Source organism: Pituophis catenifer, unplaced genomic scaffold (genome assembly GCF_029215685.1).
Source record: "Pituophis catenifer annectens isolate HBS135680 unplaced genomic scaffold, rPitCat1.0.hap2 SCAF_2, whole genome shotgun sequence".
NCBI lineage: Eukaryota > Metazoa > Chordata > Lepidosauria > Squamata > Colubridae > Pituophis > Pituophis catenifer.
Window position 1 is genome coordinate 196219338 of NW_027256882.1, and position 19536 is coordinate 196238873.

General features: G+C 38.1%; 1 protein-coding gene across 1 annotated transcript; it reads right to left on the reverse strand.

The window, feature by feature from the left end:
* Positions 1-758: 758 nt before the first annotated feature.
* ERI1 (exoribonuclease 1) lies at positions 759-12988 on the reverse strand. The gene is made up of 7 exons (XM_070935399.1): positions 12735-12988; positions 9729-9910; positions 8138-8348; positions 6377-6460; positions 5249-5358; positions 4182-4296; positions 759-1934 (listed from the first exon to the last, which is right to left on the reverse strand). The coding sequence occupies exons 1-7, from the start codon at positions 12807-12809 to the stop codon at positions 1695-1697; spliced, it is 1017 nt and encodes a 338-aa protein (XP_070791500.1). The 5' UTR covers positions 12810-12988; the 3' UTR covers positions 759-1694.
* Positions 12989-19536: the final 6548 nt, after the last annotated feature.

The window sequence follows — 19536 nt, forward strand, 5'->3', positions numbered from 1 at the left end:
GAAACCTTTTTTTAAAGTAAAAATATACAAATTGTATTCAAAACAGCATAAACTTTTATACCAAAAGCTGATATTTAAAGTGTCCAGAAGATGAATGGCTAGTTGTGCAGTGGAAAAAAGTTGACCTAGCACAAAATCTTAAACTGTGTCCATACAACATATGACATAGTTTTAGTAGATTCACCCAAAAGTCTGGGTTCACCTGAATCATAAACAATGTGGACTGACTGGTCCATAAAATGATCAAGCCTGTTTTTACTTATCACAAGGTGTGAACTAGCCAGTCTTTCAAAACCATCTCAATTCCATGAACAAAACATGTAGAAAAGATTTTACACATGTAGGAACACATGATTTAAAGTGTTAAAATAGAAAAGAATATTAAGATTGCAGGCTGCAGCAGAAAGTGTAATTTCAAATCATTATTCACTTTTGCTCTGGACAGATTACAAGAAAGCAGAATATTTACAAAATGGGCTTTCAAGAGAAAACCAATGCTGCATACAGTGCCAAACTATACACTGTACACAGCCACTGTGAGGTATAATAGATTAAAGATGGGCTTGAATCCTTGTTTAGACCTGAAGTCAATAATCGACTTGAATCAGTCATCCATTCCCTCAGAACATTCTAGGCAACAATTTGTGCAGAATTCCCATGAAAGTGGCAAAATGTAACAAATCAATCTGAAGTTAGAAATTTGTAACAGTTGTGCAATAAATATTAAAATGTGCCATGCTAAGTAATGGTTCAGAACATTAAAAACATAAATTGTATTTATTAAAGCAAACCTTTCAAAAATAAGTTGAAATGTCAAAACAAAGATTGGCATAATAATCTACAGGGAAGTGATTTGTTTCTCTTTGATTATATGAATAAAATACTGGCATAAAATCCATGCCAAAGCTTACTTTATTACAGAAATAATTTGCTTCTCTGTTTTTTTAACAATGCTGGGGTAGGATATTGAAGTAAGTTACACCATGCTATTGTAGATGTAATGGAAGGAGAAAAGTACAATAATCTTTGTTAAACACTCTGTTATTTCAATAGAAATATAATGAAATACTTAAATTGCTCTAAGAATTTAATGAGGCTAAAAGGTAACTAATATTGGCCCAATAGGTCTCTCAACAATCTTAGAACATCAATATATACATCAAAAAATGTATTACTACTAGAACTTTCCATCAACTGGGTAAGGAAGATCAAACTTAAAAAAACAAATCCCCTTTGTGAAGAATTTACCAAACCCAGATAAACTAACGCATACCAGGAAACAATTTGGTCACTGTGACATGAAATCAAATAGATCTTTCTGGTACATTAAACAGTAAAAGAAAAGATCAGCAAAGATGCATTCCCCGTAGTATTCAACTATGTTAAACATCTTATTAGTGTTGTTATATCCGCAGATCAAATGTTACACTTACAAATGGTACAGATCAAATGTCTGACTTTACTTCAGAGAAAACCATTTAATAAGTGCATAAATTTCTTGGATAACTAAAATGAAACTTAGCGTGACTAATTTAGAGTGCTAAATTAAGAGAGACTTTCAGTGGATGCTCTGTGACCTGTAAATTTCTGCAAGGGGTTAAATTGGGGATAGAGTACCTTTTAAAAACTCTTTGAAATGGCTTTTGAATAGCAAGAATATGGGCCTGAAGGCAGGGTAACTCACTTCCTAATATTTATCGAAACCTCGGCATCTGTGGGATTGGAGCGCCCTCTATTGGAGTTGAGGAAGGGACTGCTAGCAGATACCCGCCGTGCAGCCTCTCATTTACACGGAGTTCACATCCATCCTGAAGCATTCGAATGGCTATTCTTGCAATGTTCTTGGAATCATCCAGCCCACTGTGAGGCCGTCCATCATAGTCCATCCCAAGTTTTTCCAACATGGTTGACAGCTTTGTTTGGCATCTAGGAACCTGGAAAATGAATTGAATTATCCTGAGTAGATGCAGACCAAATAAAAATGCAGTATCGATCTGTCTACATTACTAGCTGTTCTAAATTCTACCCCTGCCCACGTAAATGTAAGATGGCAATGGGGTCTTGCATATTCCAGCTATGCTCTGAAGTCCAGCATATTTCCTACATGAAGGAGTGTAATTTTAAAATAAACTGATTTAATTTAAATGAATAAAAGGACAATATTTGGCATACCAAACCATTTCGCATTTTTGTTTCTGAGAATGTCTCTATGCCAACCCAGGTACTTAGGCATTCTTAGAAAGCAAAAATGATGGGTAGTTATAGTTATATGAAAGTATGTCCACTTGCACCAAATAAGACAAAAAAAAAGTTAAAGCTGGACAATTAAGAGCATATCCTGGAGGGAAATACTGGGAAGGATGGTGGAGAGCAAGAGAACCAGTTTTCCTTCAGCAAAGAGATCTTTTACAACAGGCCACGTCCTTCAAGGTGCCCATGTTATAAGAGCACATAGGACTTGTTCTCACATGTCAAATAATGCCCATTGCCCCAAAGAATGTTTATAGATCTGTTGTTCCAGTTGCTGCAGTTCTAGAAAAATAAAGAATGGGCAACAAAAGGCAACATTCAGATTCTGAGTTTCATACATGCAGTATCTAGCAGAGGTAAGCAGTTTTTGTGCTCCTACATAAACTCTACATGGTCTTCTTCAATATAGATAGTCCTCACTTAACCGACTTTGAAGTTATAACATCATTGAAAAAGGAGATTTATGACCAGTGCAGTGTCCCCACAGTCATGTGATCACAATTCAAGCAGTCCATAACCAGTGCCCATTTACGATGGTCACAGCATCTTACAGTCAAGCTATTTCCATTTGGGATCTTAAGGACTGCATAAGTCCTTAAGACTTGATTCACTTAATAACTGTAGTGGAATTTACATCAAAAGTTCCACACAATCACATGACATTTCACTTAATAACTATTTATTGATGGAGTTGCGGTCCCAATTGTGATCAGTAAGTGAGAATTGTCTGTATTTTGAAGTTACATGGAGTGAACTATGGACATCACCAGAATGGGAGGGATGCTTAAGGCACCCATTTCTTTATCTTTATCTTTATCTTTTATTAGATTTGTATACCACCCTTCTCCTTTCAGACTCAGGGCGGTGAACAGCCAAAATAAAAACATTTGTACACAAAAGTTAAAATAATTTTAAAAATAATTAAATGAAATTTGGCCCATAATTTAAAACATTTCAATTAAAAATCAGTATCAAATGTTAAAACCAACATGGAATCAAACGTTAAAACCAACATGGAATTTCTCTGCTTAAAATGGCTCCAAAACTATATAAAAAAGGCATCTCTTTTCCAACCCATTTAGAATTTGCAGAAGGGCTAATGAATGGCGGTATAACTCCATATATATCCTACCTATCATACATATCTCAGTAGGGGCAATCTTTAGCCCAAACTTTGTATATACTGCTCAAAAAAATAAAGGGAACACAAGCAGAAGACATCCGAGATCTGAATGAATGAAATAGCCTTATTAAATACTTCGTTCTTTACAAACAGTAGTTTATACACTGCTCAAACAACTAAAGGGAACACAAAACTACTGTAGGTAACGAACAAAGTATTTAATACGGCTATTTCATTCATTCAGATCTCGGATGTCTTCTGCTTGTGTTCCCTTTATTTTTTTGAACAGTGTACTTTTCCTAGCTCAGTGATGATAAACCTGTAACATGCATGTCAAATCTGACACATTACGAAGTTTTGGGTAACACACCAGCATTTATGCCATAATTTACCAACACCCAAAAACTACTTTCAAAAGCACAATTTTTGGAAGCTGAGGAATGGAAATAGTGCAAAGTGGCCTTTTTCAGTGACAGCATAGGTTAGGTCTGAAGCTGAGGTCAGACCTCCACTCCAGGCCCAGCCTTAGCACTGCTGCCAAGTGCCAATGCTCAGGATGTGGGGTGGGTGAGTGAATAGAGAATTGTTTCTCTCGCACCCCCCCAATATGTATGTATTACACGCCAGCAGAATGAACTTATGTATTTTCTGAGTTTTTGACATGCCAAGCCCCAAAGATTTGCCATTTCTGTCCGAGCCACAGCATATAGTTAAATTCATTAACTTGCCAATTATTATAACCCGATTTCTGAATTTCTGCTTTTCTCAATAGAATCTGAATGATTCAGGAAACAAGCAGACAACAAACCTTGTAGAAGTTTCCATAGGATTTGCGGATATTAATCCACTTCTTAGCAAAAGAAGGATACTTCAGACGACTAATATGACACTGGATATTTAAAAATTTACTCATATCCCAGGACCTTTAACAAACAAAGAAGCAAACAAAGAAACAAATAAATCATAATATTTTAAGGATGTCAATTTAGCTTTTCATCAGGAGGTTCTTTTAAGCTTCTTTTGCAAATTATTTGGATATTTTTTTGAGTATTTCCCCAATTTTTCTGAGACAACTTGTAAATCTTTTTTTGAGAGTCCCTGAATCTTAAACAGACCACCAGCATTATTTCTGGCAACACCTATTGTTAAATTCTTCTTTCAGTGGCCCAAATATGCACTAAGAATTTTATCTGCCTACATTTTCTCATGGAAATATTGTCTTATTCCATGCTGTTGATTTGTTTTTTGACATTTTATTGATCATATTTTTCATTAGTTTTATAATTCATTAACTTGTACAATTGTACTGTAATTTCGTTGTTTATTATTGTCTTATGTTACACATGATACTTATCAAAATGTAAAATATATGGCTCAAATATTAAATAATCAACAGATATATGAATGTACTCCCTTGTAAGGTTCTATAAATGTCATTCTTCAGTTATCTGTCAAAGAAAATTAGCATATTTATAATCCCCTGCTCATGTATAGGCACTGAATAAAACAGCTGACTTCAATGCTCATGTATGAATGTTACCTATGCAGATTACTTTTCTTGAATTCAAAAAGTTGTAATCTACTAGGCTCTGAATTTTAATCAAAGTAAATTTGCTATAACCTTTTCAGAACAGAAAATATTTCTTCTAATTATGTGCAGCAAGCAGGGTAAAGATCCAAGGTATTCTGACATTCCAATCACAGCATCCTATTTAGTTTATTGCTGCAAATACAACCAAACTGAACAACTCCAGAAATACAATCCTTTCAAAGCTAAAGATTGGTTTAAGAACATTGACATAATTTAATGGTTGTAATTAAAAAATAAATATGTTTCACCAACTAAACATATATGTACCTCTCCCCAACACATACCCATCTGTTAATATGGAATAGCTGTATTTGCTTCCTAGTTCTTTCTGTTTCATCCAGTCTACAACACGTTGCAGAACTTTTGGGAATTCATCAGCTTTCTCTACCAGTTCCTAGAAATATTATGAATGAAAATACAATTACTGTATTAAGAAATTCAAGTATTAATTATATAATGTGAGAATAATATAAACAGGGCTTCTGTCAAGTCATATTATTAAAAATCTACTACACCCTTTTTTGTTTTCTACAATAACTATTAATGCAATAAAATATCCTATATTCATTCTTATTACATTCAGTGAAAAACTTCTTTATAACTACTGAAGTATCTGCCTCATATATCTAATATTCTTTAATGGCTGGTGGCAGGGAAGGGGCAGGAGGGAAGGGAGGGATGTCCTGGATCCAACTCTCACAAGTTGTATTTTCAAAAATCCTGCAGCCTGTCAAGCACCCTATCTTTCTGGTTGTTCTTTTATTTCCCTCTTCTTCCACCCCTTCTCAGCTTGGAAAACTGGAAGAAAGACAGAATTTATGGTAGAAAAACCTTTTTTTGTTCCTCGGAGCCTAACTGTAATGTATAAGAAAAGAACTAGCAGTAGCAAGTTAACATCAACATTAAATGTCTGTATCTCAAAAGCATCTAAAATGTCTACTGCTCCATATCAGATTCAATACCTAACAAACCATTACAAACCAACATTTATAAATGTATATTTTTCTGGTGCTGTACAAAACTCAGTTTGTAATTTATTGAGCTACTAAGAATGTAACTAGTTTGAGGACCCCACGCAGTCTTTGCATTATTCCTGCAACTGGCACTAAGGAAGCAATAAAGCGGATTTCATCGATGTAGAACTCTCATAAGAATTACAGGTAGTCCTTGGCTTATGACCACACTTGAACCCAAAATTTCTGTTGCTGAGACAGTTGCTAAGTGAGTTTGCCCCATTTTATAACCTTTTTGTCAGAGTTAAGTGAATCACTGCAGTTGTTAAACTAAGATCTGAGCACACTTCATTTACATGCTGTGCTTGCAGTCAGGTATTAGGAATACATCTAATGTCTAAATCTTTATCTTTTAAAAAGGTTTTTCTTTATGAGTGTAATGTGTGACAGAATATTTACCTGAGAGATTCCTGTCAAATTAATGCAGAAATCTGAGAGTTGAGGATTAATCTCTGGTTTCACATATTGCTGGAAAGTGTCTTCCTGAAAATTTGAAGTTAAACATAGGGCATTTCATGATGATACAAAACACAGAAAACCTGCTCCTTACATAGCTCATTAATCCAAAGGAATAACAATCAGTCAAACATAACAATATAACAACTCAGTTGACCGAGTTTCATGTTTAATGAATAATAGAATAGAATAATAACTCAGTTGACAGAGTTTCATGTTTAATTAATAATAGCTGTTGTTATTGTTGTTGTTATAATACCTAGGATGCTGGCAGCAACCCATATCAACCATCAGCGCTAGTCAATGATATTTGTGATACATTTTTAAATGTTTAGTTGACTGAGTTCCACGTTTAATAAAAGAGATAATGATGATGATGATGATTAGTTGAACCTTAGCAAAAAGTACTGCCAGTACCAAACTTGTGCTTTAGGTGGGATATTTTGCTGTTCCTGCTGCCATGGTTAGAGGCTTTCTTACAACTCCCACTTCAGGTTCAGGTTCACAGAGAGTACCAAGAGTTGTAACAAGAATAGCCATAAAGAATGATATACAGTCATTACACACTTGTCGAAATATATTAGGGGCACTGTAGTGGTGGGTTGCCCCCGGTTCGCACCGGTTCTATAGAACCGGTACTAAAACCGGTGGGAGACTCAGCCCACTGACCCTGATGTCATGAAAATGCTTCTGCGCATGCACAGAAGCTTCTGCACTTGTGTAGAAGAGTGTGCATGTGCGCGAGCGAAGAGAGCGCAAACGCGCAGCCCTATTGCGAACTGGTAGTAAAGGTAAGTAGAACCCACCCCTGGGGCACTGTATCTGGACAGCTATGAGAAGATAACCAAAAAATACAGAAAGCCCCATCTGATATCATAGGAATACACCTGTGATTCCACGTCATACCCACAATGGTTTATTCCTTACTCAAACCAGCATAGCCAGTGAACCACTATTGATGCCTTTTTTAAAATTATTGCATGATGTGTGAATACAGGATACAGACTAGGTTCTTTCCAACCAAAACAAATTGGAGAACATAGCCATAAGCCACTCCACACGCCTTTCCTATTTTTTCCATTAATTCTGCTAGGAATGTAGCCCATATTGAAATGGCATGATTAATTCTAAACAAATGATGGGTAACTTGCTAGCCACGCTCCATAGAAGAAAACTAATGAGCATGCATATTTATGCTAAGCTATTATGGCTTAGCATGATATGCAACTGGATCAGTGTTAATTACCTGCAGAACATTAGACTCAACATTTTAAAAATGAATTGAAGGATCAGGATGGCATCATTTAGAGCAGAAGAGTAGCAAAGAAGGGCATTTGGACTATTTGTTGTCTTTCACCCAAAATCATTTTCCTTTTCCCAAACTGTCTACTTGGGGAATCTAGTCATGTATTTACTTCTGTTATGCTTGTTCCACTTAGCAAGAGAAAAGGGAAGGTGTTTTGTTTTTTTGCACAAAATGCCTGTACATTAAGCAGCAAACATATATCAGTAATTATTTTCTTATGGATATAATTTAAGATCTAAAAAATATTATGCCAGAGTCGTAAGCTGCCTAATTTGTTGATCAGACTGCACACAGGGCAACATAATATCTTTGATTCACTATCTATTTTCAAAATGCAAAACTCAGTTTATCATGAATTTATTAAACTATCCAGTAATCAAGTAGGAAGGAATACTTACTATTTGTAATGTCTGAGTATTTAGTAAAACAATAGGAAATTCGATTATTTCATGTGTAAATTCAGGCTGATTTTTTTCTTCACAAGTTGCTTCAAAGTCAATAACACAGATATAATTGTAGTAGTCTTCTGCATTTGGAGGTTGCTTGTGCATTAATTTTTCTTTCTTATAGTAATTTTTCAGCCTCTTCTTTAATACGTCTTTTACTCCTCTGTTAAAAAAAATAGTGTTTACTTCTAGGATATTTTAGTATACTGTTGAGTTAGAACAGAAATGTAGCATCTCCTAATCCATTTGGACATTATCTCTCCATGAAAATGCCAGTCTTGTTTTTAATAACTTCCTCCAACAGAAATGACAAGAATTACCTACTCTGATCTCTTTGCACCAAACTAGCCTCAAAAGGAAGTTGCTCCTACTGTGTAATTCTCCATTGAGAGATAAAACATGAATAGAAACATTCGTCAGGATTATAAAATTCCCTATGCTTTTAAGAAATTTAAGAGATTATTTTTAGACAAAATGTATTCCAGTTTTTACTTAAGTTGTTTGCAATGACATGAAGTTATTTCTGCACAAATAAGTAATCCTTTCATTTACATTTCAGACAGTGGTGAAATCTGAACTGGTTTACTACCAGTTAGCTGGCTGCGCATGTGCAGTGCGCACCACGCACGCCAAAAGGAGCCATGGGATAAGTAGAACAGCACACTGGAGTGTGTGTATGTGATCAGCTGTGGCGCGCAATCTTTTTTTTTTTTTACTTTTAAAAGCATTTCTTTACAACCTATCCGGCCAAATAGATTGTAAAAAAAATGCTTTTAAAAGTTAAAGAAAAAGGCTCTGACGATTGCGCAGCTCAGCTGGGATCGTCAGAGCTTTTATTTTACCTTTTAAAAGCATTTTTTAAAAGAAGCAGCAGGCGGGCGACCGGGTGGGCATGGGCAGGGGCGGGGAGGGGGGCAGGGATTTTTGCTACCAGTTCTCCAAACAACCCACTACCAGATTGGCCGATCCGGTCCGAACCGGGAGCATTTCACCCCTGATTTCAGATGAACTAAATGGTCTCTAGGGCAGAGAACAGAAGGAACACTTTCATGTACACTATTTAAAAAAAAACATCATATATAAAAAAATTGTGATGCTATTACATAACTGACATAGGAAGCTATTTTCTTAAAAGTCAGACCTAACCCCAGTAATGTCAATTATAGTTGAGAGGGAAGTCTAGGTGGCCAATCAAGAGTTTCTTTCAGCTCTACCTGAAAATGCCAAGAATAACACCTGGGTTAATTTGTGTGTGAAGCCTACATTCTATCATTAAACTACCACCAACTGCAAAGTACTTTTTAAAATCTTCTTCTTGTTCCAACTTTAATTTAAGTATGCAATTTATTCCTTGCCTCAGTCCAAGTGGATTCTTAGGATGATGTCAAATTATTAAAACTAAATATTGTACTGTATGTACATATAAAACAATGAATAGGCCTGTCTCCAAACACAAGATCCACAAAAGGTGACTTTATTAATTCTACTTTTACATATGTAGTAAGAAACACATCAGAAAATGTATGCACTCACACACAGTTACCTGGTGTCAAGTCTGAATTCAGCAAGTTTAGCTCTCAGCTCATCTCTAGTCATTCTATTGATGTAACCATTTGTCAGAGAAATCTCTTTGTAGATTGGATCGCTGAAATCACTTGAATTAGATTTTGTATTATTTTCTTCTTGAAGATCAAATTTGCAGCACTGCTTACTCTGACAGAAAGTCTGTATGATGAGAAAAAAAGTTGTGATACGTTATAATTGTCTTTATCTTCAAAAGTTTTAATAATAATCTTATTCAACATTATCTAGAAACAATGACATTGGATAATTGTCCAAAGGCAGGACTGATCATAGTATTATATTGAAAAAGCCCTTACATATACTGAGAGGTGTAATTTATTCACTTCTAACATCCAGATTTTGAAATGCATTCTTTTAAAGAAGGGAATCTGTTATTGTAATTGTTATGTGAGCCTAATCTTGTTTATGGCCCATCAATTAGTCAAATTTTCTACTTGGTCATCAACATGGCACCATGTAGATGAGCATAACTCCTACTTAAGGAATTTAGCAACATTTCAGAACAGGCCCAAAGGCAATACTATTTTATTTTAAATTTTAGAATTGGGAATAACATACAATAGGCATGTGTTTAACTTGCTACATTCCTTCTTTACAGTATTTTTTACAGGTTCTTATATATATTTTTTTGAAGATAGGTAAGCTTAAAGCCTTGTTGACCGGAAGGTTGGCTGTTTGAGACCCAGGTACTGCATGACGGGGTGAGCTCCTGTTCTTGCCCCAGGTCTTGCCAACCTAGCAGTTCAAAAGAATGCAAATGCAAGTAGATAAATAAGTACCACTTTGATGGGAAGGCAACATCATTCTGTGTGCCTTGGCATATAATCATGCTGGCCATATGACCACAGAAGCATTTTCAGACAACACTGGCTCCTTTGGCTAGGAAATGGAGATAAGCACCACCCCCTAGAGTTGGACACAACTGGGCAGGGGAAGCCTTTATCTTTTTAAACTTAAAGTCATCAGATAAATACCAGCAAAGGAAATTGTGGAAACTATAGTAGAACACCCTGATGCGTTTTAATGGCCAACAGTTAAAAATAGGCAAATATGGTTGATATAATTTAAAAGTTAGACACTTAAGAAAACATTTTTTCAAGTATGAAGTTGAAGAAAGTAAACCACTGTATGCTTGTGGATTGGGTAAAGGCTCCATTGAAAAACAATTCAATGGTGAGAGGAGCCAATAAGCCTGAGGATGCAATGGAAAAGCATGAAGGGTTTTTCAAGGGTAGAAAAATAAGAATGTGCAGATGCAGACATATCCTTTTCTAAAATCCAAGATGGCCTTGAGTAGAATGGAGTATGGTGAAGCAAGAGTGACTGCAGCTGGGACAGGGCTGGGCTGATTGTGACTTTCCAGACTAGCAAGAAACCCCTTTACCCTGTGCTAATGAGCTAGGTTGGGGATGGAGTTCATATTGCACTGCATCTTAGGAACTTCTTGCAGCCCCACAGCTGTGGCACAGCAAGAAGCCCCTTTGTGCTTCCTAAGGTAAAATGGCTTTCTGCTGTGCTGCAAGGTTGGTTGAAGCTTCCAGGAACACCTGTGGTTTCATGCTGCAGCTTCTTGGAGCTTCTTACAGCCAGAGATGTGGTGCACCAAGCCCCTATATTCCTTCCCTAGCCTCAATGCACTTTCACACATATCTCCTCTTTCCCTGGCCTTCCTAAACTTGCTCCACACTGCAGCACACCCCTAATTCATGTGCAGGCTGTACTGGGCCTCCCCTACAGCCCTTACCTGGGACTCCCACCAGAGCCGTAGTGATACAGCGGTTTGAATGCAGTACTGCAGGCTAACTCTGCATTCCACTGCCAGGAGTTCGATCCTGACCGGCTCAAGGTTGACTCAGCCTTCCATAGTTGGTAAAATGAGGACCCAGGCTGTTGGGGGCAATATGTGGCTCTGAAAACCGCATAAGGCTGTAAAGCACTGTGAAGCAACATATAAGTCTAAGTACTATTGCTATTTCCCACTTAACGGCCCATGCATCTGGAGTTACAACTGCAACTGGGATTGCCAGGACTGCAATTGCTATGTAATATACATCACTAAGCAAAATATACTGCTCAAAAAAATAAAGGGAACACAAGCAGAAGACATCCGAGATCTGAATGAATGAAATAGCCTTATTAAATACTTTGTTCTTTACCTACAGTAGTTTATACACTGCTCAAACAACTAAAGGGAACACAAAACTACTGTAGGTAACGAACAAAGTATTTAATAAGGCTATTTCATTCATTCAGATCTCGGATGTCTTCTGCTTGTGTTCCCTTTATTTTTTTGAGCAGTGTACATTCCAGTCCCAATAGTGGTGAAACTACAGCCCCGTAGCGCTTCTTGGATATTTCCAGGTAACACAAACAGCTTGCCTCACGGTCGTTTTTACTAACAATCCAAGCAAGGCATTGTCATCTTGTTTGCCCATGCTATTTAAAAACAATAGTAATAAAGACGTAAAACATGATTTCACCTTTTAATTAGTAACACTACCCACCCCTACCCCCCTCTGGAAGTGTCACGAGGTTGGGTTTATTTGTTTTAGCATTGATTCCTCCTTTGGGCAGTGATCCATCTTGGTTAAATGCAAAACCCAACTGGAAAGACGAAACTCAATGGACTACCCAAAAAAAAAAAAAAAAAAAAACCCTTTTATAAGCGCAAGGCTTCTTCAAAGGCCCAGGGCCGCCGGGCTCTCGCTCTCTTTCTCGTGCAATCAATCGCAGAGAGAGGACTCCGCGGGAGACTCCGATTCACCGAGAAGCACGAGCGCTTTCCCGCCGCGGTCCAATGGCTTTCAGCCTCTCGCGCCGCTTGTCCCTCCTTCGCCGAGGGCGGAGTTCCGAGCCCTTCGACCGATGACGGAAGGAGCTTTCCAACCGGGACGGTTGCCTCTCTGGGCACCAAACGACTAGCTAGCCCGATGGCAAAGCTGCGCAGCCGCGAAGGGACACTCACCGAGGCCTCGCTGGCTTCCGCGTTCTCCTCCTCGGTGCGGTCTCGTCGCGGCATGTTCTCTTTCTGCGCCTCCATTTGGCGGCGGGGAAACCTCGGTCTCTTGTCTTCCTCGGGTTCCTGCAGAGGGGAGGGGGGAGAGAGGAGGGAAGGCGCCAACACCCCCCACTTTTTTTTTTCCCAAACCAGACAAAACACCGCACCGGATTGGGTGACGTCAGGACGCCCCTCGCGCTCCCTCAATGGTGGATCGGAGGCGGGGTCGAGAGTGGGAACGCCTCCCGCAAAGGATGGGGCGGCAATGTAATGTGACGTCAGGGCCCGCCGGAAAATAACGAACGCGGCTCGCTCTGGGAACGGAGCGGGAGGCGCGGCCTCCCTGTAATTGCGCGGGAAGGGCCAGACTGGTTCGACCCGAAGAGTTCCCGTTCGCTGCTTTCCAAAGTTCCTGCCAGGAGCCGCGGAAACTTCCGGGGGCGGACAGCCGATTCCGCTGCGAACGTGGCAAAATCAGATTCTTGTTAAGCGACGATTAAAAAAGGATTAAAAAAAAAAATCCCGAATTTTATTCCTCAGTCTTGACCTCTGGAACATTCACACGGGATTAAGGGCACAATGCTGGTCTCTGCCTCTGAAAACGTTACGGGAAAGCTGGAACAATATCCTGCTGCGGCTCTATATTCCTTATTAGGAAAAGAAAGCCATTTGGAACTTAGCTAGTTAGGAAGCAAATTATAGTTAAGACTTCGATCCTGGGCACGCTTTGGGCAAATGCACATAAGGGGATTTGAATGAAATCAGGCCTGCTGTAGAAAAATTAGCACTTCTGGATTATTTAATGCCATTATCAAGAATTCTGTGGTTGTCAATCATGTTGCAGTCTGGGTAAAAGGCATAAATTACGTCTCTGTCCGGATGTTTCTGAAATTCTGCTTCCTTAAATTCCTACAGTGATATTTACAGCAGGCTGCAAAAAGAAGATCTGGTTGCTTCAGTTTTCTGTTTTGGGGTTTTCTTTATAGTTCTTTTGCTGGCAAGGACTGGACTAGTAGCTGAAATATTTCCATTTTGGGATATTATCCTTTCTTGCTGATTTTTCCAGATTGTCTTTTCGTCTGGCAACAGATTAAATGAACCTTGTTAACTTTGAATGATCAGTGGAATTCAAATCGATGTACACAGTACAAAAACGTCAGTATGGGTGGCTTCTTGAGATAAAAGAATTTATCAGGTTAAAAAAATTACTAATTTATTAATATCTGTTAACTTCAGTATGTGAAATTTGGCATTTTGTAGAATGGGAAAAATATAGAAAGCCAAAATTGGACATCAACGTATGAAACATTTAATATTTCACACATTTCCTGGGTATACTATGCAATGCCAAAAGGCAAACCAAAGTATAATAAAACATCTCGCTAGTGATGTTTTTATTGTGATGTCAGTGTATGAAAATAGGCATTTTGTAAAATGCCTAGGAAATCTACAGAACCATGATGCTGAACCTATGGCATGTGTGCCGGAAGTGGCATGCAGAGCCATCCAGGCACACCCAGCCGTTACCCATTGCTCTTCCGGGTTCTGGCCAGCTGGTCTTTGCATGCGCGTGGGATTGCAGGAAGCCGGAAGAGCAGCTCCCTGGAGTGCATGTGTGCGCCGGGAAACTGAGGTACTGGTTTCCAGCAGGGCATGCGTGCCGGCCAGCTGATCTTCACGTACACATGCGTGCCAGAAACCAGAAGACTAGGTGACCAGCGCACATGCACATCCCGGAAACGGGAAGCTCAGCTTCCCAGTGAGCACAAATGTGCTGGTCATCTGGTCTTCCAGTTTCTGGCACTCTGATACGTGTGTACTAGGGCTCCTTTTCTGGTTTCCAGCGCTCCCGCATGTACATGCTCCCTTTTCAGCACTCGATGCTGAAAAGGTTTGTCAACATTGCTATAGAATGTCAAAAATGGGACATTAAAGTATGAAATGCTTAATATTGTGCTCCTTTCCTAAGCATTCTATGCACTGGCAATTTCTCACACTTTCATGGCTTTCATTTGATACTTTGCCTAAATAGTTCTTGTCATTCTGTATAATGCCTAGGTGTTATATACAAAGCTAGGGACAGTATATAACATTAAAATAACAGACATTCCATGCTTTGCCTACAAACGTCACCTATTCTAGGCATTCTACTGTTACACAACTAAAATTTTCAGCAATTTCTAACGTTTCCCAGTGAAATGAGATTCTTTTCTTATCTTCTATTATTCATTTATACCAGAGAGCTTAGAATTATTTTCATATTAGTCTTATGCACCACAGTTTCATTTTCTAAATTTGGCATTGATTAGGCTACTAAAATGCATGGGTGAAACCTATTCTTATAGATAGATCAATTTAATAATATATATACTGTCAGAACAATACGGTGAATAAATATTACTTAAATAGTTTTTGCATTTGATTTTTTTTATATGTATATATTAACATAGCTTACCTGGTTTGAATGTTTCCTTAGAAAAAGAAGATTTCTTCTTGATAGGCCATGACTGTGTGCTTGGATAATGGAAGTTCTTAAAGAAAATATGAGACTACATTTTAAATGAGATTTTAAATAATACATATAATCTAACCAAAAAAGTGAGAAGGGGGGTTTAATACAGAATTGAAAGACTGCATTATTTATTATTTCATTATCTAGGGCACAATTAAATACAAGATTTAACACAAAAAACAAATCAAAGGAAGTACTGATAATATATTTGCAATGTATATTGTTTGATAATTATCTTGTGCTTTTTCTCCTTTTGACATCTTTAGATTAAAATAGGCTTTTGAATTCATCAGTTTATAATTACTTCTCAAAGTGTGTCACTTACTTTTGAATGTTTATCAAAAAATCTGCTTTTGGCTTCAGAGTGGCAGTATAAATACCTGTCGGAAAAGCAGATAGACTGATTCAAGAAGCAATTTACAATTGCTAATGACTAAGGATTCTAAAGTTAAATAAAAAAGTAACAAGGAAAGTGGACAACCCTGATGAGTATCATGCTGTAACTCGAATCTGAAATCAATTGATTTGTTATAACTTGCACACTGGGCTGTTGATAATAAGCTTTCATCCCTTTAATAAAATTTCACTCATTACTTGCTTAAGAAAATTAAATTGGACCATATCCAAAGTGCAGCAAGATCAGTTTTGTTTTGAGGATGATAACAATTTCAAATTATACAGTGTTTTTAAAATAAATCTTAAGGGGACAAATTATATAAGATGAGGTCCACAGTTCCCTGGCCAAGAAAACAATATCCTTGTATCGACATTAATTAATGAAATAGTTCTATAATTTGTACAAATTTGTATAGAATCATTGCCAGGTTTTAAAATAAAGGATTAGAGAATTTGACAGCTTAAATACTTAATGACCTTTCAGTTGGCATAAAAACATTCCTCTGTGGGGAACAATAGCCAACATTTTCTCATAAGAACCATAATATACAGTACTTTGTTTTAAATAGTCATTTTTATAGATACCTCTGGAGGTAGGAATTCACCTTGAAAGGCGTATAAAGTTTCTTTCCTCCTTTAGGAAACCATCGGATGGATGTGTCCACTCCAAATCCAATGTGTCCTTGAGCTCCTGAAGAAATTGGCATCTCTGCCTCAATGAAAAATAACAGAAAATTAACAAAATCTACCCATGCAAAGTTTATTAGGCCTTTTCACCTGTTGAATTTATAAAGCAGCTCCAATAGTGAAATACCTTGAAGGGAGTCTTCTTTCATTTGGCCACCTTGAATATAAATATTGTTTGTCACAGTAGCCATGGAAGCAGTACCGTATGACCTATTCATAAAACAAGGAAGCCCTGACAAATACATTTCAATCTAAAAACCCTGAATCTATATCATTTTCCTCTTTGAATTCTGCTTGGGAGGAAAGCCAGCCAAACTGACACTATATAAATCCCTCTGAATATTTTTCCTCCTAAAAACGTGCATCAGAGTGGAGTTTCATGGCAACAGTGCAGTAGAAGAAAGTAGAATTTACTTGAATGGATAATCTGTCAGCACATTTGCATTTGACTGTGAAGCATTGGTACATAAAGCACATTACATGCTAACAGAAATATAATCTGATTATAAAAATAACCTTGGTCATGTCTCAGCAGTTTTACTTGTCCCATTTCCTTTTTATTTGTTTATCTGACTTTTTAAAAATACTCATGTCCCTTGGCAGTACGTCAGAGAAATCTCATGCCCCTCCACAAGCAATTAGAAGGGGCCATTTCTATAAACATAACCAAGTGGAAAAGCTTTTTCTTTTGCAGTTCTGTAGGAAGCCACTTGGTGCATAATGGGGAGGGAGAGTAAAAGCTTTATACGTATAGAGGTCATAGAATCGTAGGACTGGAAGAGACCCTGGAGATCTAGTTCAACATCCTGCCCAAGGCAAGAGACCTTAATTGCATCCCAGATAAATGGCTATCCAATCATTTACATTTTCATCTGCCAAATATCCATTACATTTGAAGGTCTTCTCGATTGTGAGGTGCTGGAAATCCAGTATAACTGACCCCGCTGTCTGTAGGATAAATTCGATGTTTGAGGAGTTTACGCTAGGATGCTGAAGAAGATGGCATTTTACATAATGCTCAGCATATGGCTTCTTATACAGATGTGCAAACATACATGGTTGTCTGTGATGCTTTAACCAGATTCTTAGGCTTATCCTGTAATTCAAACCTGAAACTACTGCCATTTTATTTTTACAGAAACCAAAATCTATGACTTCCGACAAGATTTTGTTTCCAATTCTGATTTCTGCCAACTCAAAATAGCATCCACATCTTAAATGCAGAAAAGTCTGAATTTTCCCACCCCATCCTACCCTGTTCAGATAGCCCTGTGATGGCGAACTACGGCACGCGTGCCACAGGTAGCACATGGAGCTATTTCTGCAGTCACGCGAGCCGTCACCTTAGGTCAGCTCCACCGCGCATACTCCCACTGGCCAGCTGATTTTCAGGTCTCTACCATGCATTCATGCCCATGCCGCCTCGCCACCCCAGGAGTCTCCACATGGCCCGTTTTGGATGCCAGGTAAGTACAGGGCTTGCGCAGAGGCTCTGGGAGGGTGAAAAACGGACCTACCGGAAGTCTGGAAATGGGCTGTTTCCGGCCTTCAGGGAGGCCTGCTAGACCCAAAACGGGTCATGGGGGGTTGCACGTGCATGTGCAGCAGGTGAGGCAGTGTGAGGGGGTTGCGCCCGCATGTGGAGGAGGCAGGGCATGCATGGGGAGCATTGCATTATGGGTGTGAGCATGCACGTGTGCACTATTTTGCATGTGTGTGCACTTTTGGCACTCGAAGAAAAAAAGATTAGCCATCACTGGGATAGTCATTACATTGCAGATACAGTCGAGCATCTAATTTTCCCACCCCAGCCTTCCCCAGACACATATATACATGTTTAATGCTGTACAGGCTTCATCAGGGGGAGCAGTGTTAAATAAAATATGATTCTTCAGAATGTATCCTTCTTCATGCCTTACTACAAAAACTGCAACATGGCATGGTGTCCAGGGGGCTGTATAGGCATGTTAATGGTATTCATCTCCATTTTTACAAGTGATTTTTTTTCTCAGTTCTATCCCACATTATAGCTTTTTGAAAGAGACTAATTGGAAACTATCAAATAAATAGTGTACATACCCAACATGTATTGAGAAGCCTTTATTAAGCAGCAAGAAAGAAATAGAACTGAGAAAGAACCTGCAGTGGAACAAAAAACAAACAAGAAACAGAATCTGAAGCGGAATGATATCTTCTTTGGAATGAAATCTAAAGATGGAAAATATTGCTGGATGAATAGTGATAATGCTGGTTTCCTTAGCAATATGTCTGTACTTTGTTTAGAGAAATACAGTACGGTTGTTGATATCAGCAAACTCTTTAAATGTGTGATTTTTTTGCACAATAAAAGCAGTTACTGGCTACTACTAAATATGGCCCACAGGTGTAATCAGTGATTGAATACAAGAAAACTTTTTAAAACGTGGCAATGTTAAGATGCAACATTCTATTTTACAATGCAGTGAAGTCAATACATGAATTTCCATTTATGTCTGAGAATAAACACTTTCCCATGAAAACGTATTAATGAATCCTGCTTCAAGATACAGGATTTATGAAATTTTGTTTTTCAATTTAATCCCATCTTTGCTGCCAAATCCAATGATATTATGGTTCATTGTAGTCAGCCAGATGTTCAGACTGGAATTGGCATTATTATCCACCTATCAAGTTCTTCCCAAATACCTGGGATAGGCAGATATGGACATTTGATGAAATTGAAGGTATTGTTTTAAGATGTAAGCTGTTCCAAGTAAAGCTGCCTTTTGCAAGTGACCAATGGTGATTTTTATCAATACTGATGGTGTTCAAGTGGTGCTCTAGTTGTTTTGGGATTGTACCCAAGGCACCTATTACTATTGGTGCTTTCTTTTACCAGTCTTTCTATTTGCAGGGCTATGTATTTTATTATCTTCTCTAGTTCTTTCTTTTCTATTCTGCTGTCTCCAGATTATTATTATCAAATTAATTTCCCACCCATCTCGCAGATTGAAGCAACTTTGAGACAATGATGTCTCCAGGAAGCAATACTCATAGAAAAACACAAGAAGTCAATATGTGATGGCCTCTGGAAAATTCTTAGTAAGGCTATCTGCAATGGGATCTTTGGATTCCAAGCATAACAAAATGAGAACAATGCTGGATCTATGGACAACCGATCTTTTTCTCACAGTG

Excerpts from the sequence above, each read along its gene's own strand:
- ERI1 (XM_070935399.1), bottom strand. The coding sequence starts at position 12,809 with ATGGAGGCGCAGAAAGAGAACATGCCGCGACGAGACCGCACCGAGGAG. Across the intron at positions 8,349-9,728 it reads GAATTCAGACTTGACACCAG|AGGAGTAAAAGACGTATTAA; the intron begins GTAACTGTGTGT and ends TTTTTTTAACAG. Across the intron at positions 4,297-5,248 it reads TATTCCATATTAACAGATGG|GTCCTGGGATATGAGTAAAT; the intron begins GTATGTGTTGGG and ends TGTTTGTTAAAG.